Here is a 26,314-nt window from a genome sequence, read left to right as displayed (position 1 = left end):
CATTTTTTGTTAAAAATTTTTCCTTCAAATTACTAATCTGATAGTCCAGAGAATGATCAGCCGCACGGAAGATAAGGAAGCTGCTATCTGGAAGCCGGATGATTTGATTTGTTTTTCGTCATCCTCTCTGTTTGACTTGTGGTTTTCAATAGCAGCTTGATGATAAATAAGTAAATGAACTATAAACCATTCAAGTCTCATGTGGATGCTCAAGTCTCATGTCTAGTCATGCTAGGGAAAATCCTAATCCAAGCAACTTGTCAATGATAGGCTTCACTGTTGGAATTTGACACTGTATGGAAGGTTAAGTTGGATTAACAACCATATGCTTTTACACCATTTTGTCACCCTAGTAAAAATTAAAAAGGCTGTTTTTCGTACATTAAGATCATTTTGTTGTAGTCTGCACATGTTAAAAAAATATTATTCAGAGGTTCTCTATTGTAATGACTTTTACCTTCATACTTTAATTGACGTGGAATTTTCTGTTGCCAGTGATTTTTGGACCCTTTTTTGGGGTAAAACGGAACTATTATACCATGTGTGCATAGATACATCCACGGAAATCAGAAAATAAAATATTCAAAAATTAAGCCGGAAGATTAGTAACAAAATCCCATAATGTAGTCCCAATATGGTTGGCCACATAAGCCGCCATTCAGTCTGCAGCATTATTAGCTTCTCTACAAATATGTGGTGCATATAGTTCTCCTGCAATCGTGTACAAAAGGATGAGATCTAGCATCTGCTGAAGGCATGCCAGAAAGCCATCGGATAACTTTTTTTTTTTGACCCATTTAAAGATGCTTAGTTTAATGCCAGTTGCATCCAGTGGGCTTTCTTAAATTGCTGCCTCCACAATCATTGGGCTTAGTTACTTGATCCCAAGTAAATGGTTGAATCCTTTGTATTTTTGTGCTTGCCATTGAAATTTTGTCATATGCAATCAGCCTTCTTAAATACATACTTTCAATTTTTGAAGCTTCTATGACATGAACAGGTATAGCTTTATTATTGGATTCATAAATGTCATCTTGCTTCAGATAAGAGGCTTGACTCCCATTTGACTATTTCTTATCTTTCCTTTCCGAGACATAGGTGAAGTTTTTTCTTGTGATGCAGCCATATATAATATAGATAACATGATAACATCACTTTTAGTAGTTTTTTTTTTTATTTTGATGAAGAATAAATTTTACAATTTCATCAACATGCAAAAATAATTTTTTTAAAGATGAAGATGACTATACTGGTCTTTGGCTGATAAAAATCGAAAAATGGACATACAAAAATTTGAGTTTTTGTTGGGATTCAAGAAAGACTTTTAGATGTTTACATTATTCTTGAAGCTTAGATGATAATTAATTTGTGAAACTTCTTTAATACCAAACTTATGGTTCTAATACATTACATTGAATTTATTTTAACATTATACACCCTTGTCTTGAATTTAGTGATAGGGGCTAATCAAGTCTGTTTAGCTTTGATAAAGTAAGTAGGCCGCATCAACTCCAAATTGAAATGTCTATGAACCCAAAACATAGAATTTCAGCCATTCACGACATGCCAAACCTACTCTTTATTTGGTTAGATCAAATTTAAGTTGAGCTGATGATTGATTATCAACCTGGTTGACTGCAATTTTGGCAGAAAATGATCCAAGCTTGATCTTTATGTGAATTAGATCTAAAATCTTAGTTCAAAGTCTAATGCACTTCCATTGGTTTGAACTTTGAACGGCAGATTTGCAGGTTTCTTTTTTAATTCATCAGACCTTTTGATTAGAACCAGGTCTAATGCACTTTTATTTGGTTTGAGCTGGGGTTGATGTTTATACTTGTTGACTAGGTCAATGGGACAAGAAGAAGCCAACTCCTAGCAGATAAGAGTCTAGGGAAGGTCTATAATATTGGATAGAATTGTTTTCATTCCTACTTAAAGATGTTTATTTTTTTTATTGTAAATGGAAAATGTCATTATATATTTACTGCATGCAAAAAAAGGACGAATTTTGGAACTATATTAAAAGTGTTATAGTCAAAGAATATATGATCCCAAGCAAAACTTTAGATACTGGACATAGATATTACAATACTTATACATTGTCAGTGCAGTATTTACAAGTGAAAATTAGCAAGGTTGGATAAACACAAACTTTGAGAAGAACAAAGGTGGGGAAGGACTGAGATAGATTTCTTAAAAATTGACATGTATAACTTTTAACTGTAAATTTAGCAGTTTTAAAAATATTTTTTTTTGTTTCTAATGACCTTTTAAATCAATAATCTATTAAATTGCTTTCTTTGCTATATAAGAGTGTCCGTTGGTTGAATTAAATCCATTTTGTGTTAAGCATTACTTGGATGATAAAATATACAGCCATGATCAGATTCAATTCTGGAATCTTTGATCCATATATACCCATGAGTCAATCCCTATGTGTGGGATTTACAAGGTTTACTTCAGTTTACCGCAAGTCCATGAGTAATTCTCAACTTTGCTAGTTAGATTTTTTCCTCATTTTATTTTATATTTGGTTGTTTGTTGTATTATCTACACTTGTTGATTTACCCCCAAAGTACCCAGACCAAACACTTAAACATGGTATGGGTGTATCGGTTGTGTAAGGATCTGAAAGTCATCTGTTCTCTTTCCCTTTAAGAAGATGGTGCAAAAAGTTTCAAGATTAAATTTTCAGAAATCAGATGAACCACATGGCATCATGCCCTTGAGGACAGGTTTCCCAAAAACAAAAGTTAATCTATTCTTTATAAGAGTGAGGATGAACAAGTAGATTCTCATAATTATTAGTTGGAAGACATTGATGCTAGTTGTGAACCTTGACAATCAGCTTGTAGATATTTTGCTAAAATATCTAAGCTGTTATAGATATAATGGCACGCAGAGATAATGGCACGGAGAGGAGGACTTGGTCAACGACCTCTCTCCCTTTCTTGTGATTAGGTTAGGGATTTCAGCGGAATTTGAAACTAAGAATTGTTATAGATATTATATCTGATGTCTAATATATACTTTTAAATGTTTGAACTAAGCCTGGAGCCTACTAGCCTAGCACAGCTCAATTCCTAATTAGGCATTGAGATCTAGGCCTGACTCAACTTGCGGGACTAAAGTCCTTAAATAGACCCACCCACAACAGGGTTGGCAGATCATGCCTGAAATGCATGAGCCTACAGTATTGAACGAAGAGTTATATCCATGATGCTGGCTAATATGCCAGTGCTTAGAACATCGCGATGCTAGTGTAAGAAGTGTTGGTAGGGCATGAAAGACATGATATGTACCAGTACCACACTGGTTCGAGGGCAGTGTGGCACCGGCATATGAAACTTTAATTCTTGTCGTAACTAGTGGCTGGTTATGCATGCCCTTGTAGGCCATACAAGGGGTCCATCAATTGTCTCTGCCTAGGATTTTTAACAACCATTTGGATTATTTTGGATGTGTTACTTGACACCCATAGGTCATATCACATGTTTGAGTCTCACTCTTTCCTAAAATAGACTGGGCACCTTTTTAATTTTTGTTCATGTGCAAAGATTTTGACTTGTACATTCTGCAATACTTCTTGGAGGATTTAGAATTGTACTAGCCCACAGTAACAATGTATCTAGAAATGTAATAGGGATAAAGAAGGGGCCTTATAACGATAAACATTAGGATTTGGCCTTGTAGTGATTCTTGACTTCATAAACTCTCTAGCGTACATTCCAAAGAATCCATCACTATTTTTTTTCTCACTTATTCATCTTTCACTATAAATAGTATATTGGTTTTGTTTTATTTGTACAGCAACCTGGTTATTACAAATTTTTGTCTTTACTTTAAAGTGTTGGGGCAATAATTCTTGAAGTATAGTGACCCATGAACTCGGTAACTGATAGTCAACTTTAAAGACCACGCAATAGCACGTATCTGGTAGGATAGTGATTGCGGATATCGATCCACAGGGATTGGGGTACAGTTGTTTTCTTAAAAATATTTGAAAAAGGAAATTTGTAAAGACTATTAAACTAGGTAATTTAATAAGAAATGCAATTAAAATGATATCAGTTTGGGAGAACCTAGGGCAAGGAATTCACCACTAACATCAGAACAAGGATTAATTGTATTTTAATTTATTCTTGGATTAACATGCAAATTGGCTACAAGCCTAATAAGCATTTAAATAAAAATTTCACAAAAGTAATTTAGGAACATCCATCTTCGGTTGGCATGAAATGTCTACCCTAAACTAATGTGGCAGGACACTGCATCTTCCCTAAGCATGGGTGATCTTCTATTAACTTAGTGATCATGAAGAACAGTTGTATAAACATCATATTTAAAATCACAGAAATTAAATATGAGATAAAAGAGGATATCCATTAAAAACAATAAGTTCATACAACTCCAAGAATATAAAATTAAATACATAAAACCCGTATCCCTTTGTTAGGGCTGCATCCGGCCCTAGTGCAGAGCTCAGCCTTCCATGGTATGGGGGGTAGCAGCAGCGATGTAGAAAGCCTTCATCACGACTGGGTTCTCCCTCTTTTCTCCCATCGGCTTCCACTCCCTTTTGAACTTCATTATTTTTTTTCTTTGGGAAATCATTCCCAAAATACCCAAACTACTATCTCTCCTTTTATTTCTTCTTCTTCCCGTGGGATTTGGCCTGAGAGAGATGATTCCAAGGAAGAGATGCTTCCTCCTTTTATAGGCTGCAAACTCCTCATCCTCTTTCCTACTTCATGTTGAGATAAGGATGGATCATAGCGGAATGAAGCTTGATCTCTGGACGCTAGGATTTGTTGGATTTGGTTCTGATGCTGGAATGTATTGGATTCGGCCGGGATGGTTCCGAAACAAAGGAATCCGTGAAGCTCGGTATGCTGTGATTGAAATTTATCCCATGGATGTTGGCAGCTGCGAACGGGAGGATAGTTGGATTGAATCAGAAGAGGATATCCAGAAGATAATCTATGGAATAAATCTAGAAACGCTGGGAGGAAAGCTGGAACTCATTGGGTTCATCTCGGTTGGCTGGAATGAACGTGGACTGTTAGCATTCTGTTCTGAAGCAGGGGAATCCGGAAGAAAATTTGATGGCTGGGAGCTTATCCGTGGAGGGGGAAGCGGTTGTTTTGATTCTTGATGAAGAGGAGATGATTTAGGAGTAGGGGATGTGAAGGAATCGGCTAATTAGTTGCCATTTGTTGGGAGTTTTGCTTTTCACGGCTGAAACAGGGGATTTGGTTTGAAGAGAAGATTACGAATGGGATGAGGGCTGGTTGCTTGATCTGCAGACGTGGAAGAAGTTTAGATGAATCTGGAACTTAATTCCGAAGCAAAGAAAGATGTGGAGGACTTTGTTCCGTTTGGGAGGATCTCGGAGGAAGGGGATCACGGAGAAGATGGGAGGAAGTTGGGACTCGTTGGATTTATCAGGCTCTGTTCCTTGGGATAAGGTTGCAAACTGGAACAGGGGAAGAATGAATCACGGACGCGGGGAAGATGAGCTGGGGCGTGATCCACGGAATGGGGAGATGAAGATGAACCGCGGGCTGGGATGCAGGGGATTCGGATAAGATGAAGCTGGCTTCATGCGGATGAAGGATGAGATGAAGATGAATCTATTGGATGCAGGGGATGCCGTGAAATCTGGGACTTGGTTCCGAACGGGAGGATGAGACGGAATGGTTGAATGCGAGTGGATGTGGCTTGGATCAAACGTGGACGTGGAGGGAGCTTGGATGCGGCTAAATGCTGGAATTTGAGGTTGATACGGGACTGTGAACGGCATGCAAACGGGATGGAGATAAGACTTGATTTTTGGAGAAGATATACTCTGGGAATCCGGAAGAAAAGAACATTGTGAGAATCTCGGTTTGGGATGCATGGGATGGCGTTGGAGAAGACTGGGAGAACGTTGGGTTCGGTTGAGGACGTGGAAGTTGAAACAGGGGAGAGAACTCATCCGTGGATGGAGTTGAACCCAGAAGAAGCGGGATGCTGGGGAGCTGAAAGATGAAGCTTGGCTTAGGGAAAGCTGGAAGAGGATAGAACGCGAGCTTATCCCGTGGATCCTGCAGAGGCTCTGTTTGGAATCCGGAAGAAGAGATTCTCGTGGCTGACTCTGTTCTGCTGGAATGGGGTGCACGTAAACAGGAAGATGAGACTTTCGGGAGATGATCTAATCCGTGGGTTCATGGGATTTGGGTTCAGGAATTATCCCAAATGAGTTCGAATCGACCTGCATACATTAGGCTCAATTAATAAATAACTAAATCAAACTCGAATTAATTTATTAAACTGCAATGATGAGGGTAACACATTTTTTAGTTGAATTTACAAAATATGTGAATTAAAATAATGATAAGTGCTATGAATAAGATATTAATTTATGCATTATTTAGCACTTATCAGTAACCTTTTAATCACTAATGATATCGATGACCATAAAATCGGTATATTTGGTACTGAAGTTATCCAGATGCTGGATTCTATTATTTTTCATACTTTCTGGCTGTTTCTTTTTTTCTAATTTTACAGTACTCATTTTCACAGCTTAAGACTGAATGATCTGACTTCAACTATTGTACTTACATTTTTCAAGGGTTTGAGAGGGCTCTATGCAGGATTCTATCCTGCAGTTTTTGGATCTACTCTTTCATGGGGACTGTACTTCTTCTTGTAAGTGATATTAGATCTCATGTTGGATCTTATTTTTCTATATACAAGATGCATCAGATAGGTACACTAAATGCTCATCCACTATATATGACAAACAAATTTTTCATGCTTCAAAAAATTATCGATTGTTACAAGTTAGTCTTTAAACATATAAAATTTGTCATTCACATGTTAAGTTCAAGCTTTGTGGCTTCCCCTTTTTTTATCATCTTATCTCACATTCTGGTCCTATTTTTCTTGTTGAGAATCGACAGTTTTTTTATTTAATTTGGGTTCTGTGTTGGTTTTCTTTCAAATTTTCACCTAACCTGGTTCTTAAGTGTTATTGGTTGATCAAACATGACATTGGGCAACTAATATTGGGGTAGAGAACTAAAGTATGAACTATGAAGAACAAAGTTTAAAATCTGGGATAACTACTCTCTTGGGCCAGAAATTGGATAATCATGATTAGGCCAGACAAAACATCTCCCCAGCCACTTCCAATAGCATAAGCCCAAGTTTTGGCCTAAGTCCATATTGATGTGGTTGTAATTCATGACATCCAGCTTTACAAAATAAAGGCCAACTTGAAGTGGCTTGATGTAATCACTTGATGATGAACCATATGAATCAAGGTTTATATACCATGGGCCTGAGCTGTCTTGGTTTTTCCATGGAATGGGAAGTCCTGCATATTGACATCCGGGGTAGTGGATGTCTTGTCCCGCCCGGTCCATGTCTCGACCTATCCCATCCCAACTGTCATGTTCAAGATCCCAATTTACTCGAAATCCAACATGTGACCACCAAAATCAAACAAATTAAGGTTGAATCATAATCATCCTCAATAAATGCTGATCAAAATAACATGAATATTTAACATCCTTGATAGTACCCACATATTCAAATAAATCCAACGAAAAACCTATTTACAACCTCAAACCTATCATACATAATATTATACCTTCTAGGTACATACTGAGACATCGCTGACATCACTCCAATGATCATTAGATCTAAATGTTAAGTTCAAAATATCAAATCCAGTTCCTCTGATAAGTCCAGTAAAGTTCTCACCAACCACTCTGAAAAATTGCGTCATAAATAAAGTGAGCTACAAAGCTCATCAAGCAACTACCATGATCAAAGAACTTAAAGGTCCAAAGGAAACATGACTTGGAAAAGACATGTGATACAAACATCACTGGAATGTTCGAGTGAAAATTCAATGACATTATTTTGTCGCAAAATGCAACTTTAAAAGAGTCCAAAAGCTTGCATAAAATCAGAAGTTCATTATATATTCAAAATCAGATGGGTGATCATAATCTATTTGCAAAAGCTTTTATATTCTGCATAGTTTCATATTTTTGCACATAGTTTCATTTATGCCTCGTGGCCACATAATTCGTTGCTGTGGACGAGGCCACATAAAATCCCCTCCAGTGGATTGGACGAGGCCACATAAATCCTCATCGATCAACCAGTAAACTGCATGAGGCCACAAAATCTTCCTTGCTAATGTAGATGAGGCCACAAAATTCTTGTGCGCACGTATACTGCTTGGCCAAAGGTCCACATGTCTTCATCGATAATTCAAATGGGGCTGAATACTACCTAGAGATAAAGGGTCCAAACTCCAAAGAAATCCCCACTATAATTCATTTGGGGCCGATAGACCACCTGGCAACTAAAGGTCCAAAGAAATTGGTAATTCAAATGAGGCTACACGTACCAATTAGCCGGTAGTTCAAAGAAATCCTAATCTGTATTTTGAATGAGGCAGATATATCACTTGGCTAGGAGGCCAAATATATCTTTTATGTTTCTTACATTTTTAAGTTACAAAATTTTATATATTCCTTGGAAAACACTAATGTTATACTCCAATGAAACAAATTGTTGTAGAAATTCAAAAGTAGAATTAAGTTTTGCAGTATAACACATGAACATATGTTTCCAAAATATCAATTTGAAATTCTATAAAATCTAGAGTTTCCATACTAAAATCAGAGCACAACTTTGGGTTAATATAGTACCAGATTCATAAGAAAGAATAAGTCAACACCTTCGCAACAACTTATAGGTTTGAATGCCAAAACAACTTTAAAGTGAAAGCCAATTGAAGAATCCAAAATATCGAAGGAAAGACTTAATCTTGATGTTTAGAAGCCTTGAAACAACACACAAACTTCAAATTGATTCAAAATTCAGAAAATAGAAGGTAAATGCTAATCTTTTAGAGTTGACTAGGGTTTTATAGTTTAAAAATGTTACTTAGTTTCGAAGTTAAAATATTTTATTAAGAGACCTAGGCTTTCGAAATAAGAGAAAGCATAACTTGGATTGAAAATACAAAAAGGTTACTTATAAAGGAAGTCATAGCTTTTGAATTAGATCATATAACTTAAAACATTTTGAAGTCCATATATAAGCTTAAAACTGTCTATGGGATCAAACACTAGTTAAATCACAATAGGTTCAAAGACATGTAAAGATTTGCTTAATGTGCTTCTTGCAAGTTCTCATATTTAAATGGTGATCTCCTATTTCCTGCTTTTGGTAGATTTTAATAGCTAGTTCTAGCTTTCTGATAACATGTTGTATCTTGCAGTCACTTTATAACATGTTAATTATGAGTAAGCCAAGTTTACTTGGAAGCCACTATATAGTAATTAGTCAAATGGAGTCTGCCATATAATCAAGCTACCTTTTTAATTTTTTTTACCTTTCTACTTGAATCCCCATAAGTAAATAGGAAAATTTAGATTATTGAAACAAAAATGCTATACTATGAAACTTAGTTCGCCGAACCATGTCGAACTGGCCGGTTCAGGACGTACCGAATTAGACTGGTCAGAGACTAGCATGGTTCAACCTCTCCAATCGAGATGGAGCTAGTTTGGCTATTAAAATTGCTAACCCGATTGGCCCACTTGCTAATTGTATTAAAACACCCCCCTCTCATTTTGTCCACTCGGGAGAATGTTCAAGACAGCGAGAGTGCCCCCAAGACCCCCCCCTCCGGCCGCTCACAATAGTCCAAAAGTGCCGCCGGTACCCCCACTACCCTTGTTCGATGGTTTTCGATAAGTCCCTCCCTCCTTCCCTTGCTCTCTCTCGGGGGAGGGTTAGGGTTTCTCTCCCTCGCTCTCCCTCTTCCTCTCTCCATCCTTCCTTCCTCTCCCTCCCTCTCCCTTCTTTTGGATGGATGACGAGGGCTTTCAAACCTTCTCTCTCGGCCTCTATCTCTTCCCCTCCCTCTCCCTCCATTCCTCCCCCCTCTCTCTCTCCCCCTCTCCCCACTCCCTCCAAAGGACGACAAGGCCTTTTGAGCCCTCTCTCTCTCCCCCTCCGGCTCCGGTTCTCCTTGTTTTGGTACACCTTGAAATGACATGGCATGGATCTGGGTTGCGCCGAACCATCGCCGGCTGGTATGCCTTCTAATACTGGTTCGACGAACGTTGCTATGAAATGCTTAATCAAACCCTTACTTTAAACTGGTTGAAGTTTGAACTTAATAACAACCTCCTAGGCTTGGTTGAACCCAGTGTCTGCTGAACCAACCTGTACCGGTCGGTTCAGCCCGTATCGGACCGGTACAGGGGTAGAAAATGGTTCCGACCCAATTTGGGTCGGAACCGTTCGGTATATGGTTCGTACTGGTGCGAATCGGCTCGGTTCGCACGTACGAGCTCGAACCGGTGCGAATCGAGCCGGTTCGCACTGGTTCGAGGTTTAAAATGAGTGCCTGAAAGTGCCACAGCGTTGGCCAGAGGCACTTTGAAATTGCCACAGCGCTGGCACTTTCAAAAGTGCCACACTGGGGCACTTCAAAAGTGCCGCGCTGTGGCAAAACGTGGCACTTTTCAAAGTGCCACAGTGTCTCAACGGTTGGCTATAAAAGTCGAATAAATGCTAAAGCCAAATCCGTCAGCTTAGGTGAAGGAAAGGCAGAGAGAAATGAGGAGGAAAAGAAGAGAAAGGCAAAGACAAAGGCGTGAAAAAAATTTAAAAGGGTTGGAGAGCGTCGTTTTTCTTGAAGAAAAATTCAGCAAAAACTAAATAAGGTAAAATTTCTTTCCACTACATTGTTTTTTTAATATTTTATTTAAATTGCTTAAAAAAATTAAGTCAAAAATTGCCGAAAAATAGAAAATGATTCAATGATTCCATTTCGTCTTGAATTTTTTATATATTGTCGATATATGAATGATGTTAATGGTGATATTAACTTTTGTTTTTACAGAATTTATATAATTTATAATTTAATTAAAAAATTAAAAAAATTAATTTTTCATTACAAAAAATTAGAAATTGAAAAAAATTAATGTGGTTGTAGGAATGGAGCCATCAAGGAGAGGGCAACCCCAAGAGCGTAATATTGGCTGGGAGCATGGGAAGATGCTCCATGAACGACATCAGTTTCAGTGCAATTATTGCCACAAGTGCTTTAAGGGAGGAGGGGTAACCAGATTAAAGCAGCACTTAGCCGGTAATTCTCGTGAGATATCTGCGTGCTCGGAGTGCCCATCGAACATTCGTCAGCTGATGAGAAAAAACCTCGCTGAGAACAAAGCAACCAAGGAGGGCTGCCAAGCAGAAAGCGGAGGTGGAATGCCAAGCTGTAGAATCACCTTCCTATCACTTGATGGAGTCACAGGAGGTCGAGGGTACAGATGAGGAGGAGGCACAGATCCAGGCTGCCATGTGGGCGAGTCTGGATGATCGGTGGCAGCAGGAGGAGGTGGCGAGGCATCGGGCTCGATTTGGGCCCTCGTTTTTCAAGTCAGGCGCCGGTTCTGGTGAAAGCAGACAAGATCCAGAGTTTCAAAGAACAACCTCAGTTAGAGAGGGTGAGGGCAGAGGACGTAGCCGGATTGCATCTATCCTGGGTGGTTTTGGTGGCCGAAAGAAGTCTTCCGGAGAGATTCCACTAGGTGCGTCAATCCATAATTCTTTTGCTGGTTTACATTCTTAAGGTTTTGTCGACCCTTTAGGACCGCAGCTCGTTGCTACACGATCAGTCAAGCTAAGCGAAGAGAGAAAAGCGGCAGTCCTTCCAATCAAACAAGCGACCAACCAATTCCGCATGCCTTTCCCAGAAGAGATTCGAAGTAGCAAAGGGTAGACACAATATGGAAAAAGGAGAAGAAGAAGGATATATGGCGAGCTATTGGATCCTGGTTCCACTTCAGCCACATTCCAGCGAATGCTGCAGAAAATACATACTACAAGTCTGCCATTTCTGCCATACAATCTGCCGGTCCTGGTGTCGATCCTTCAGGCCCGAAGGACATCTATGGTGAGCTTCTTGACAACAATAAGGAGGAGCTACAGAATTGGATTGGCTCATATAAGAGCAAGTGGCCTACATATGGGCTCACTCTGATGTGAGATGGTTGGACCGGTCCGACAAAGCGGGCCATCATCAACTTTCTGACATACTGTGATACGAAGACCTTCTTCCACAAGTCAGTTGATGCTTCGGATAAGGTGCACAACGCCTCATACATCCTCAGACTTATGGAGGAGGTGATTGATCAGATTGGAGAGGAGAATATCGTGCAGGTCGTCACTGATAACGGGCCACAATATAAGTTGGCCGGGCAGGTCTTGATGGAGCGGCGACCACAAATTTTCTGAACCCCATGTGCTGCACATTGCATCGACCTCATCCTAATGGACATTGGAAAGATCCGTAGGGTGCAACAGATGGTGGAAATAGCCCAACGCATCACCAGGTATATTTATAGCCATACTTGGGTTCTTTCATTAATGAGAAAGTATACAGGGGGATAAATTCTTAGACCAGGAGTTACATGGTTTGCTACGAATTACATTGCACTTGATAGCCTTATCGAGAAAAAAGGAGCCCTACGTCAGATGTTTGTCAGTTCCGAGTGGCAGGAAAGTAGATATGCCCAGGCCGGCACTGAAGGAAGCAGGATGGAAGACTTGATAAGCAGGAAGTCATTCTGGCAGTGGGCCAATGCGATAGTCAAGGCTATCAAACTATTATATGAAGTGCTGTGGGCCGTGGATAGCGAGAGGTACCCGCAGATGGGCTTTTTGTATCACATGATGGAGAAGGCAAAGGCTCAGATCATAAAGGCAGATGTAGCCCATGCCCAGGAGTACATCGACATCATTGAGAGGCGGTGGGGAGCCCAAATGGGTAAGGAACAGGTAAGCGATAATATTGATAATTATACTGATTGATATATTTGTATAATTATACTAAGATGGTGTCATCTATGTGCAACATACTACCTGAATCCCCGATTTCAGTACGAGAGTGGAATTGGTATGGATAATGAACTTCTTCATACTCTGCGTAATGTTATTTATAAGATGGAGCCTGATCTAGAAGTCGCCGCGTCATGTATAGAAGAGGTAACTATGATTTAGTAGCATATGTAAATATATCGGATCTTATATTATTGACATATTACAACAAGCTTTTTTTCACAGACCAAATTATTTAGAGAGGGCAGCCACAGCTTTGGACAGCGACCAGCTGTCGTGAGCAAGACAACTATGAATCCAGGTACAATACAAATCTGCAAGATATTTTTGCAGCTGAATTATCTTCAACTATGAGGCCATCATATATGTAAAATGTAATTATCTTCAATATTTTTGCAGCTGAATGGTGGATTCATTTTGACGGATCCACAAAAAATCTTAAGCGGATAGCTATCCGGATCCTCTCTCAAACGGTCTCCTCGAGTGGCTGTGAGCGCAACTGGTCCACCTGCGCCCTCATCCACAGCAAACAGAGGAACTGTTTGATACAAAATAGCCTCAACGATCTAGTTTATTTGCACTACAATCTACGATTGAGGCTAAAATGTATTCAGGAGGAAGTGGAGCTCAAGTATGTAGATCCCATCTATAGGACTTTTACAGATGATGATGATAATCCTATGCTCGACTGGCTTGCGGCCCCGTAGCAGGAGCCCGAGCTTGATGAGCCAGGATCGTCTCGACGACCAGCCAGCATCATAGCCACCGAGGCTATGGTCGATCCACAACAATGGGCTGAGCGCAACATTCCACGCACTCCTACAGCTGATAGGATGTGGCTAGAGGGGAGTCAGTCACCGCATGACTGGTATGACGCTCCCGTTCAGAGAGATGATCCTCTCATGCGAGGACGAGGACGCTCTAGTACCCAGTCGAGTCGATCAGGAGGGCGTCAATCCCAGCAAACGAGAAAAGGAAAGGAAAGGGCCCCAATGGAGAGTGTCGAGGAGACTTGGACCAGCAGCGATGAAGGATCTGGTGGTGATGGATCTACTAGCCATGGAGGAAGTGGAGGACAGTATGGTACTACTTATGAGACACAGCCGGAGGGAGGTTTTCGATACACCGGTGAGTCTCAGTTTACACATGCTACACAAAATACGGATCATGGTAGGCCGTCTGATATAGGCCGGTCGGATACCATTGCATATCGAAGAAGAGCTCCTCGAGGTCGTTCATGAGGCCAGGATGCAACTGCATATGACCTCCCATGTGGAGTCAGATTCATTGATGTATCAAGTTACGAGTCTTCCTATTATCCGTGACCTCAACCACTCTATGGATATGGTGCATCGGAGTTATCTTCCGGTGGCTACTATCCTGCGCAGCCCAGAGTGTCTTACGGGTCGGATTTTGGTGCCGGCATATTCGGATGGGCCCCTTCACAGCTATATTATCAAGACACCTCTCAGAGCCAGAGCTTCAGCGAGAGATCCGAGAGTTCTTATGACCCGACGCGCATTCCTCGAGGATTGAGCATAAAGACTACAACGCTGCTTGGTTAGAGGGATGGGTTGATCTGCCTCCATATTATGTTGATGATCCAGATATTGACGAGAAGCATCGCCACTCGACCCGATTTTAGATATCCGAGAGTGCTTAAATGTATGTAATTGATTGTATCTTAATTTGAAGATATTTTATGTTCTTCATCTTATTATTTGAATCATTTGGAAGTAATAAGTTACATCATCTAGTTTTAACCTTCAACCTAAACATAAAAACATCAAAAAAAAATTCAAAAGTGAAGGAACTCCAAAAAAAAAAAAAAAAAACGACGATGGGGTCAAAACCAGGCCGAATGTGTCCTATCGGTACAGTATCGGTTCGGCTCAGTTCGGCACCGGTACCGTACCGTTACCAGAGCCGATCGGTACATCGGTACGCTCGGTATCGCAAACCTTGGTTGAACCGATGAATCTCAAAAAAACGCTTCCAATGTAGGGAGTTTTTTATTGACTTTGAATAGATCCAAACATTATGTGAACTCTTGGTCTTGACCTTTTTCATGGTGGGTGCAAGGTGCTTCATACATCAATTTCTGACTTGTGAGAAGCCTGATCATACATTAAATACTTCTGATTACATGCAACCATGGTTTTAAATATAGGTACTGAACCCCGTATCTATGTCCATTGGAGCAATACAATATTGATATGGTACTGATATCGACTATATGCACCAAAGCTAACATATTTCGAAAAAATTAAAAATTATTGGTACTGACCAAGGTTCACCGAACCGGTACCGAGAGCTGTACCGATCAACGCCGGGTACTGTTTGGTACCAGTTTGGTACTGTACCAAACCGGTACAGATAGGGCATACCAGTTCACAAACTGGCACACTCAATTTTTTGGAGTATTTAAGAATATTTAATTGGCAATCACTCTTTTTGAACATTTTCAATTATTTTAAGTCTAATTTGATATTTTGTTAATATTTTTTTGATATTTTTTGATGCTTTTTGATGTTTCTATGATTCCAGTTTAATTTAGATGATGCATCTTATTGCTTTAAAATGATATAAATTATGAAATGAACAATATAAAATATCCTCAAATCAAGTAGTGATGTAAAAATTTTAAAAAATAATACAATCAATTACATACATTTAAAGTCCAACATGCATACTGATATCTAAAATCAGGTCAAGTGGCGATGCCTCTCGTAGATATTCTGATCATCAGCATAGTCAAATGGCACATCAGTCTACTCTTCTAATCAAGCAGCATTGTAGTCTACTCTCAGATCTCTCACTGAAGCTTTGACTCTAAGAGGTGTCCTTTAGCTGATAATAGGACTATGGAGGGATCCATCCGAATATGCTGACAGCAAAATCCGACTTGTAACATACTCCGGGTAGCATAGGATAGTAGCCATCATAAGATGCCTCAGACGCACCATATCCATATTTGTATCTGTATGGGTCATAAGCTACTTGTGGCTGTGGGTAATAAGATTTAATATACAACTCAGAATCTGATACGTCTATGGCTCTTACTTCACGTGTGAGGTCATCTGTAGTTGCATCGTGTCCTCCTAAATGACCTCGAGGAGTCCGTCTCTTATATGCAATCATATCTTTGCGTGCTCTATCAGATCGTGCACTGTGGTCAATATTCTATATAGCATGCGTAAACTGAGACTCATCGGTGAATCAAAGACCATCCTGCGGCTGTCTCATACACAGTGGTCTTCTGTTCTGGTTGGCAGATTCAGGACCACCAGAATTATTATCGTTTTTGCTCTTAGTTTTTGAATCTGAGTGTACTGACTTTGTGAAATCCCGTGGATTGGGCCTGATCCACTTGATTGGCCCAGCCACATTTGGGCCATAGCACGTGCGACACACGTGAGAGCAGTGGGAGGAAGACTCCGGCTGGAGTCTTCTTCCTCCCCGATTGCGATGAGCTAGGGAGTTCATCGCGATTCGGAGACTGGCCGGATAGGGCCGGGGATCAGCTATTTAAGATCCCCTTTCCTTCCCTTCGAATCCACCGAAGTTTGAGCTGCCAATCCCAAGCTTTTTCTCCGACATTCTTCCTCGTTTTGTCGCTAGAAGGGCTGCCAGAACCCTCACCGGACCGAGGTAAGCACTCCCTTCTTCTCCTCTCTCTCCTGATGTTGTAGGATGTTTGGCCTTGAATTGGGACGGCGACTCGCTGGAAAAACGCCGAAATAGAGTGTTTCGGTTTGTTTTCTCTTGCTGCCAGCCCTTGTTCGCCGCCACGGCTGCCGAGGTTGGCCGAGCTTGCCTCGCTGCCTCCTGTCGCCATTGGGGTTAGCCACCATGGCTGCCCTTGGATCCTATCGAGGAAGGGAGAGATGGTTTCCCTTATTTTGGAGAAGAGAGAGTCTTTCTTCTTTCTCTCTTCTCTTTTTCTCTCTCCTTTCTCTCTTGCTTTTCTCTCTCTTGTTTCTCTCTCTTTTCCACTTTCTCTTCTTGACTCGTGGACCGGATATACTGATGATCCAGAATGGCGGTGTTATCGACGGCCAAACCTAGACCCCTGGTTGAACCCGAGCTGAGATTCTCTCTCCTTTCCCTCTTTCTTTCTTTAGAAAGGCTTAGGGATCCTAGTGTAAGTTTTGCTCTCCTTGTTGCTCGGATCCAAGACCCAGTTTGGAGATCCTGAGCTGCCCCGGTATCCGGACGGTAGACCGGCTCATTACTTCAGCCCCGGCTAGATCTTTCAAAATTTGGGCCACTATTGACTTTTACTAGGCTAGTTGAATTCTCCTTGCTTGGACCCACTTGGGCAGTCGTGAACTGCCACCTAACCGACCTGATTTGGACATGAGGCTGTATCCCCAATAGTATTTTGATTTTTTACTTTGCTTGACTTTTAAGATATTGATAAAAGTTAATTATATTTTAATGATATTAAAGCAGGCGAATCTGACCCGTCTAATTGAAGTGGGATTTTGAAATGATAGGAGGTAAGTAACCTAATGTTTCAAAGTGTATTTTTCCGAATTTTTGGTAAAAAAATAAATAATTAATTAAATTTAATTATGATATATTTTTATACGTACTTAAACGGATCAGGCATGTTAATGTTATGATATTTTAAAATATGTTATGTGCTATGTTATGAAATCTGGAAAATGTGACTGGGCAATTCATGAAAAATCTGTTTTATAAGTATGCATTTTCAGCACGACTATGATCTGATTTGGCTACGCCAATGGAGATTATTGATTGGCCTTGTCGATTTATAATTTGTGAGAAACTGATTTGTACACCGCACCATCGATGACTAGAATGGTGGTATTTGGGACATCGTGCCTCCGATGGTTAATAATAGTAGTTTTTGGCACTTTGTGCATCTGACCCATGCCACTGAGTTATGTGGCCATAGCCTGATATCTGGTTTCTGGTATTTCTTGTAAAACCTATAGTATACTTCAACAAAAAAATATGCATTATTCGAAAAATGATTTATTTTTCAGACAATATTTTATGCTTTTAACTAATTATTTGGCATGCTTTGACTCTATTTGGGCTATTATATTGCTTACTGGGTTAGTGTAGCTTATTATTATGTTTTCTCTATTTTTCAGATCTAGATGCATAATTGCTAGGGACTTGGGGAGTGCGCTAGTTCTTTTGAAAATACTTTCAGTCATTGGAGTTTTAGTGAGACTAGTTAGAACACTTTATTTAATTTATGTTAATAGTTAGCAAATGTTGATTTATGTCCCTTTGGAACTATTGTAAAAACCATTTGGATAAATTCTTGATTAAATAATTTTTTTAGAAATTATTATTGCTTTGATATGATCTGTAGCTTTGCATGCTTGTATGGTCCGCTATACAGGTATGCGACATTTGTTACGCTTTGGGTTCGAGGCGTGACAGATTCCTAAAGCGTAACAGATTTAGTGCTATCAGAGCTTAGGTTTTAGGATCTTTAGGATTCGTCGAAAAAGTTGAGAGATGGGTAGGAACTAGACAAGGAGATAATATTAATTGCTTTTGTTAATAACCTTGTGTTATTTTGTTTGAATGTTATTTTTCTTTTTTGGTGTGCTGGGCAGCTGTCTTCTTACCTTTCGTGCCTTCTTTGCCTAACTATGCTGGAAGGATGTAAATCGCCTTTCTGATCGAGTCGACCGGATAGTATAGTGGCCTCGTCTAAGCGTCTCTTGATCATATCTCTAAAAGGATGTCTCGGATAAGGAGTCATGTGGTGACTAGTTCTCTTGTGGCTATGATTGATCAATTGAAAGAATACGTGAAATATTGCGCTCAGCCCATTGCTCTGCATCGATCCTAGCCTTGCTGGCTACGAACTGGTCAGTCGTGGAGGCGATCCTCGCTCATCAAGCTCCGGCTTTTGCTGCTGGCACACAAGCCATCTGATCATGGGATCATCCTCATCATCAAGGAAAGCACTATGAATCGGATTCATATACTTAAGCTCCACTTCCTTCTGAATGCACTACAACCTCAACCTCAAATTGTAATGAACATATACAAAGTCGTTAAGGCGCTTCTATGTCAAACAGTTACTCTGCTTGTTGTGGATGCGGGCGAAGGTGAACCAATTGTGCTCATAGCCACTCGAGGAGACCGTCTGGAAGAGCATCCGGATAGTTAGCCGCTTAAGATTTTTTGCGGACAACCCAAAATGAATTAACCATTCAGCTGTATAACACCTTGAAGAAAATTATATATAAGATAGTACCATATTAGTAGCCATCTAAGGCTAGGTAAATGTCTTTCTGATGTGTAACATTCCTGGATTCATACTTTTTTTACTTGCGACATCTATTGAGACTCCAAAGCTATCACTACCCTCTCTAAATATTTTGGTCTGTAAAAAAAAGCCTTGTATTATGTTAATAATAGAAGATACCAATTAACTTACACATGTCACTTAAGTTAACTTACCTCTTCTAGACATAGGGTCACAACTTCTGGATCTTGCTCCATCTTGTAAATCATATTATAGAGAGCGGCTAGAAGTTCGTCATCAATATCGATTCTAGTTACACTTTACTAGACTGAGGGTTTAGGTAGTATGCTGCACATAGTGTTAGTTATTGTTAGTAAAATTATACAAGTATAGGAGCAGTCTAATTTTCAATGTTTTTGCTTATGTGCTAGATACAAGTTCCTACCTATTTGGTAGTCCCATCGTCGCTCAATGATGTCAATGTACTCCTAGGCATGCATCGAATCTGCCTCAATGTTCTGCGTCCTTGCCCTCTTTATCATATGATACAGGAAGCCTATTTGGAGATATCTCTTGCTGTCCATAGCCCAAAGCATTTCATACAATGGTATAATAGCCTTCACTATCGTAGAACTAGGATCCAATGGCTCGCCATATATACTTCTTATCCTTCTTCAGCATTGAGTCAACCCTCTGCTGCTTCAAAACTCTACTGAAAAAAGCATGTGGATCTAAATCATTGATTGTTGCTGTTGGTGGAATCTCTCTAGATGACTTCTTTCTGCTACGAAAAGTCTCCAATATAGATGCAATCCGGCTACCGCCTCAGCTGACGACCTCCTTGACTTAGGTGGTCCTTTTGAACTCTGGATCTGTCTTGTTGCTCGCAGAACCGTAGCACGACTCATAGTACGAGGGCTCAAATCGAGCCCTATGTTTGGCTACTTCATCCTGCTGCCACTGATCATTCAGGCTCGCTTGCATGGTAGTCTGGATTTGTGCCTCTTCGTCATCTGAAGCGGATGCCTCCTATGACTTCCTGGAGTGATAGGAAGATGGCTTTGCCACTCGACGGTCCACCTCTGCCTTCTTTTTGACAACTCTATTTTTCGCTGCTCTGAAATCAGTGAAGTGCTTCTTTAGCTGCCAAATCTCCTATGGGCATATCTGACAGATACATTGGGGTAACGACCACTTAAGTGCCGCTTCAACCTAGTTACCCCTTTCTTGAACTCTGTGTTGCACCAGTTGCACTTTTAATAGTGCCGGCCCGAAAGCATTTGCCCATGATCCTAGCCAATATCACGCTCTGGGTCCTTTTTCTTTGATGGCTCCATTCCTGCAGATTTATCAAGTATGTCAGTTTATTAATTATTTAAAGATTGCAAAATTAATTTATGATGAAGTTAATTTTTTTCTCTTAAAAAATATATTAGATTTGTTTAATACATAACCCTAATTTATTTATTTATATATTTTTAATAATTTTTAAATCTAAAAATATGTTTAAATATCATAAATTCAGAAAAATATGATTTCTATCTCAGAAATTACTTTTGAATTATGTAATACGTACCAAAAATTAATTTCAGCTTAAATTTGTGTTGAAGCCAACAATTGATGCTACATATATTTTTCTAGACCCTCGGGCATGCATCAAAGGCTACTGATTTCTCAATTTTTTTCAAATTTAGGCCTAGGCCACTGTGCGCATGATTGTATCAAAACTTGAATAAATGGACACCACAATTCTCGGCTAAAGCCCTTTCTTAAGGCAGTTCAGTCGCTTTGAGATGAGCCCACAATGCCAATAGACACCAAATTTTTATGGAGAGTAGCTCGCCGACCTTGCCTGCTGGAGGTATGATTCCGATCTTTGTGAATCGAATTTGATCTTTTGTCTTCAAGTGAGGGCGGTGGTTGGGGAAGGAAGCTTACGATTTTTTAGTGTGTGAGGTGGCCCCGAGAGCTGAACCAAAGCCGGCCGTTGCGAGACCAGATGCCTATTCACCAACTGAAAGACAGTCGTTGGGCGCCGTTATAGCGTGATTTCGTCTAACAAGTTATACCTTAAAATGACACCTTTTGTCATTACAGCGCATAGAAGAATTTTTTATGGAAGAAGAACAAGTTATTTTATATTTTTAATATTTATTTATTTTTTAAAAAGTTATTTTTTATTCAAAAATATATTTTTAATTTTTAAAAATTATATATAATCTAAAATTTTTAAATTTTTATGCCAGCGTATAGATCGTCCATAGATCTACAATATATAAAAAAATAAGTCAAATCGAAAATTTTGGCTCGATGCCTTTTATTTTGCCATTTTTGAGCTATTTTTTGAAGTCCTTCCAAAAAAGGAAGAATGAGATAGGAGAGAGGAAGCACACCTTTTATATTCTTAGATCTTTCTTTTGATAGCCTAAATCGGTGTTGTTTTTGCTGTATTTGAAAAGCGAAAGTGGCAGAGAGACTCGCCACTTTCAAAATATTGTTAGGAAGGCCAAAGGCTTTCCCAACAGACATCTGCAGTCCACAGTGTCAACTCGGTTCGGAACCGGTTTGACTTGGTGCGAATCGGCTGGTTCACACCGAGTCTGTACTGAGCTGACCGGTTTCGGCCGGTTCGGACACTTACTAGCCGGTTCTGGTCGGTAAAGGATCGGTTCCAGTAGGCTCAGTAGAGGTTCCGGTTGGTACGGGGCCGGAACCGAATGTATTAGGCAAACCAACCCGATTTCGCACTAGGTTAGTTTGGCCTGGTTCGGCAGATTGGGTACCGACCGATATGGTTGGTGTGGTACCACTAGTACACCAGTGAACCAATACAATAGGTACATATTGCTACAGTTGTTTCTGTATCATATCGGTGTTGATTTCATGCTGGAATGGCATATTACTAGTTGTACCATCTATTTCAGTGGTTTTTGAAATCATGCATGCAACAGTATTATATAATTGCTAATTGATCACCAAAGACATGACTAATCTACCTTGTAAGGAGTAATTTTCATATAATTGTTAATCTTGAAATAACATATTGGTCTCTTGACATTTCAGGCCATTTTGATGTGTAATTGATCTAGCATAAGCAAGGTTCGCCATACCGGTACCGATAGGCGGACCGGTTCCCGTAGGCGGACCGGTACAGTTCCGGTTCCCGTAGGCGGACCGGTACGGTTCCAGTTTCCGTAGGCGGACCGGTACGGTTCCGGTTCATACACGAACCAGCCGGTACGAACCGGCCAGCTCTTTCCTGCCGGAGCCGGAAAAGAAGGGAATGAGAGCGCGTGAAAGAGAGGGAGGAAGGAGACTTGTGGCCGCCATCAAAGAGCCGCGGAGGGGCGACGGAGGCCGAGGGGGCACGGCGGAGCCAGCGGGGGGGCTAGGAAACCTGCGGGGGCGCGACGGAGCCCGACTCCGCTGCCGTGTCCCCTGTTTCAAAAGAAACATAGGATGCGGCCGTGGCATCGGGCTCCACCGCCTAAGGTCCGCCGTACCGGTACCGGTCGGCGTACCGGTGGCGTCCCGGACCGGTACGAAATCGGTTCCATACCGGTCTGTACCGGTGGCGTACCGGTCCGTACCGGTGCGTACCGGTCCGAATCGGTGGCGTACCGGTCCGAATCGATGGCGTACCGGTCCGAACCGGTCCCGTATCAGTCTCGTACCGGTTCTTCAACAATAAATTATCGGTACCGGATTTCACGCTGATCCGGTACCGGTCCCAGGCCGGACCGGTACGTACCGGCCCATACCGGCCGGTACGGACCGGTACGGCAGACCATGCCACCGCCCCTCTGTGGCTCTTCGATGGCGGCGACAGGTCTCTTCCCTTCCTCTCTTTCACTGCTTCGCCGTACCGGTAGCTGGCCGGACCGGTCCAATACAGCCGGAATCGGCCGGTACGGCGAACCATGATCACAAGCAATAAGAGTCTTCATGCTGGTGATGAAGTAGGATAGGCATTTTGATTAGAAAAAAGAAATTGAGCTCTTACAATATAGAAGCCAGTATACTCTATCCTAAGCATAATCTTAAAATCTGAGCTTAATCTAAAGCCAGAAAAGTTGATACACGATTCTATACCGAATCGGACGGTATGATGCATATGGTACCTTACTGGTTCAGTACCGGTATGCGATACAGGAGGATTACTGATACTCGATACACTGAGCCGGCCTCTGTACCGAGCGTACCGAAATAGTGACAAGGTGGCACCAATACGGGGCTCTGTACCGAGATGACGTACCTTGCAGAAAACAAATATGTACGAAAGAATCTGATACCTTTCTAAACTTGTTTCGGTACATCTTGCGGTGATTTTCTATTTAAGTTGCAATGGTATCTTTCTTTTGCAATCTTTCTCTTCTTTTGGGTGTCACTAATATGTGGGTCTTCTAACTTCTTGCTAATTATCATGTTCTTGATTCCAAACACAATTTTATTTTGATCTCTTCTTAAGGTACCATTCTTTTATTTTATTCTTACAATAAAAATCTGATGCCAAAACGCATGCCTGTCAAACTGTTCAACTTAGATGTTTAACTTCATTTCTTATAAATTGCTGTCTGTTTGTTAGTTTGTTTTGTGCATTGAACAACTAACTGGACTTGAAGGGTTGTCTATTTTATAGCTATAGCAGAGCAAAGCATAGGTACTGCAAGGGGAATGATAGGCAGCTCAGCCCTGGATATCATCTTGTTTCAGCTGCAGAAGCTGGTGCTTTGGTTAGTACTTGATCTGCTCCTTTGTGATCCTTTATTTTCTGATGTCTTGCAAGATGTGTGTAGTATGATTATCAATTAGTCCTTCAATTAGTTCTGTGTCTCAAACATTATATACTTTTGATATTTACAGGTTTGATATGTCTAATGCCAGAGTAACTAATGTATTCCATCTTGTTTCTTCTTTCTATTATTGAATTTTCTGTTATTACTGCTGAATCTTCACATCATGTGTCTCTTGGCAGCTTAGCAACAACTCATTTATGAAACTGTAAGGTCTTGAAACCAAGGTCTGTCGTACCGGTACCGGTGGCGGCCCGGACCAGTACGTATCGGTCCGGTCCGGTCTTGTACCGTCTCGGTTGAATGGCCGGGTTTTGAGTTCTGGTGTTTTTTTTGCTTGAAGTTCTGTCTCTGTTGGATCTCATTTTGTGAAATTAAGTGAAGTTTAATGTTTTTTTATTTTTTTATGATTTTTGATGTTTCTATGTTTAAGTTTAGGGTTGAAGATAAATGATGCATCTTTTTACTTCCTTCCGTTTCAAATGTTACAAAATTACAAATGATAAAATGATACACAAATTATTTTCAAATTAAGATACAATCATTTACATACATTTAAAGTACTCTCGGATATCTAAAATCGGGACGAGTGCCGATGACTCTCGTAGATATCCGGATCATAAATATAGTCCGAAGAAAGCAGATCAACCCAATCAGAAGGAACGCGCGCCAGGTTATAAGAACTGTCGGATCTCTCGCTCATGCTCTAGGTCTGAGAAGTGTCTTTTGCTTGTGTAGGGGCCCATCCAAATATGGCGGAAGCAAAATCCGATGCACCATATCCATTTTCGTATGCCTGAGGCTCTAGATAATAGAATCCGTATCCGTATGCAAGCTCATCTGCAGCTATATCCTGTCTTCCGGATCCACCTCGAGGAGCCCGTCTTCTATATCCAATGATATCCTCGTGGACTCTATCAGATGGTCGACTGTGGTCCGTATCCTGTATAGCATGGATAAATTAGGACTCACTGGTGAAATGAAGACCATCCTTCGGCTGTCTCATAAGTATCATATTGTCCTCCGCTTCCTCAATGGCTAGAAGATCCATCACCACCAGAACCTTCATCGCTGCTAGTCGTAATCTCCTCCTCGATACTCTCCATTGGGATCCTTTGTTTTCCTTTTCTGCCCCTCTCTGCTTGACTATGTTGCCCTCCTTTGCTAAGCATCTCTCGATCAGCTCTCTGAGAGGGTATCTCGTACCAATCATGTGGTGACTGGCTCCTCTGTGCCTGTGGTTGTTCAGCTCTGGGAGTGTGTGGAATATTGCGCTCTGCCCATTGCTTTGGATCGATCCTAGCCTCGGTGGCTATGAAGCTGGCTGGTCGTAGAGGCGATCTTGGCTCATCAAACTCGGGCTCCTGTTGCTGGCCCACAAGCTAGTTGAGTAGTGGATCATCGTCATCATCGGTGAAGGTCCCATAGATCAGATCTGCATACTTGAGCTCCACTTTCTCCTAAATGCTCTTTAGCCTCAATTGCAGATTGTAATGCACATAAATAAGGTCGTTGAGGTGCTTTTGTGTCAAATAGTTCCTCTGTTTGCTGTGGATGAGGACGAAAGTGGACCAGTTGCGCTCACAGCCACTAGAGAAGACCGTTTGTGAGAGGATCCGAATAGTTATCCGCTTTAGATTTCTCGCGGATCCACCAAAATGCACCCACCATTCAGCTGCAAAAATATTTATGAAAATTACATATATGATTGTGCCATATTAGTAACCAAGTAACACCAAGTGAATGTCTTTCTGATGTGTGACGTACCTGAATTCATAGTCTGTTTGCTGACTACAGTCGCTTATCCAAAATTGAGCTGCCCTGTCTAAATATTTTGCTCTGTGAAAAAGAAGCGTGTTCTTCGATGTTAATCGTTGAAAATGTCGGTATATTTACACATGTTGCTAATTACTAAATCATAGTTACCTCTTCAAGACATAGGGCCGCGGTTTCTGGATCATGCTCCATCTTGTAAATAACATTACGCAAAGCCTCCAGAAGTGTGTCATCCATACCAATTCTATCTATGTTGTACTGAAACCGGGGGTTTAGGTTATATGCTGCACATATATAAGACTATCTTAGCATAATTATACAAGTACATCCATCACTATAATTGTCAACGATCTTGCTTACCTGCTAGATGCAATTTCGTACCCATTTGTGCTCCCCACCATCGCTCAATGATGTTGATGTATAACTGGTCATAGGCTGGATCTGCCTTCATAATCTGAGCCTTTGCCTTGACCATCATGTGATATCGAAACCCCATCTGGAGGTAGTCTCGCTATCCACGGCCCGCAGCACTTCATACAATGATTTGATAGCATTGACTATTGAAGTAGCCCAC

At 40.8% G+C, this 26,314-nt stretch overlaps 1 protein-coding gene across 3 annotated transcripts in view; it reads left to right on the top strand.

The window, feature by feature from the left end:
* Positions 1 to 26,314, top strand: part of FOLT1 (folate transporter 1) — an 85,822-nt gene that overhangs the window by 529 nt on the left and 58,979 nt on the right. For all 3 annotated transcript variants that reach the window (XR_016413165.1, XM_008813971.5, XM_008813972.5), the window contains exons 3-4: positions 6,620 to 6,696; positions 23,811 to 23,904. Coding sequence is in view for 2 of the 3 variants with exons in the window: in XM_008813971.5 (XP_008812193.2) it covers positions 6,620 to 6,696; positions 23,811 to 23,904 (171 nt within the window). In the remaining variant the exon portion in view is untranslated. The remainder of the gene's footprint in view (positions 1 to 6,619; positions 6,697 to 23,810; positions 23,905 to 26,314) is intronic.

This window comes from Phoenix dactylifera, chromosome 5 (assembly GCF_051530095.1).
Source record: "Phoenix dactylifera cultivar Ajwa chromosome 5, Ajwa_hap1_PhDact_Kaust_v1.1, whole genome shotgun sequence".
NCBI lineage: Eukaryota > Viridiplantae > Streptophyta > Magnoliopsida > Arecales > Arecaceae > Phoenix > Phoenix dactylifera.
The sequence above is the reverse complement of the archived record's forward strand: the minus strand, read 5'-3'. Positions and strand labels throughout refer to the sequence as shown.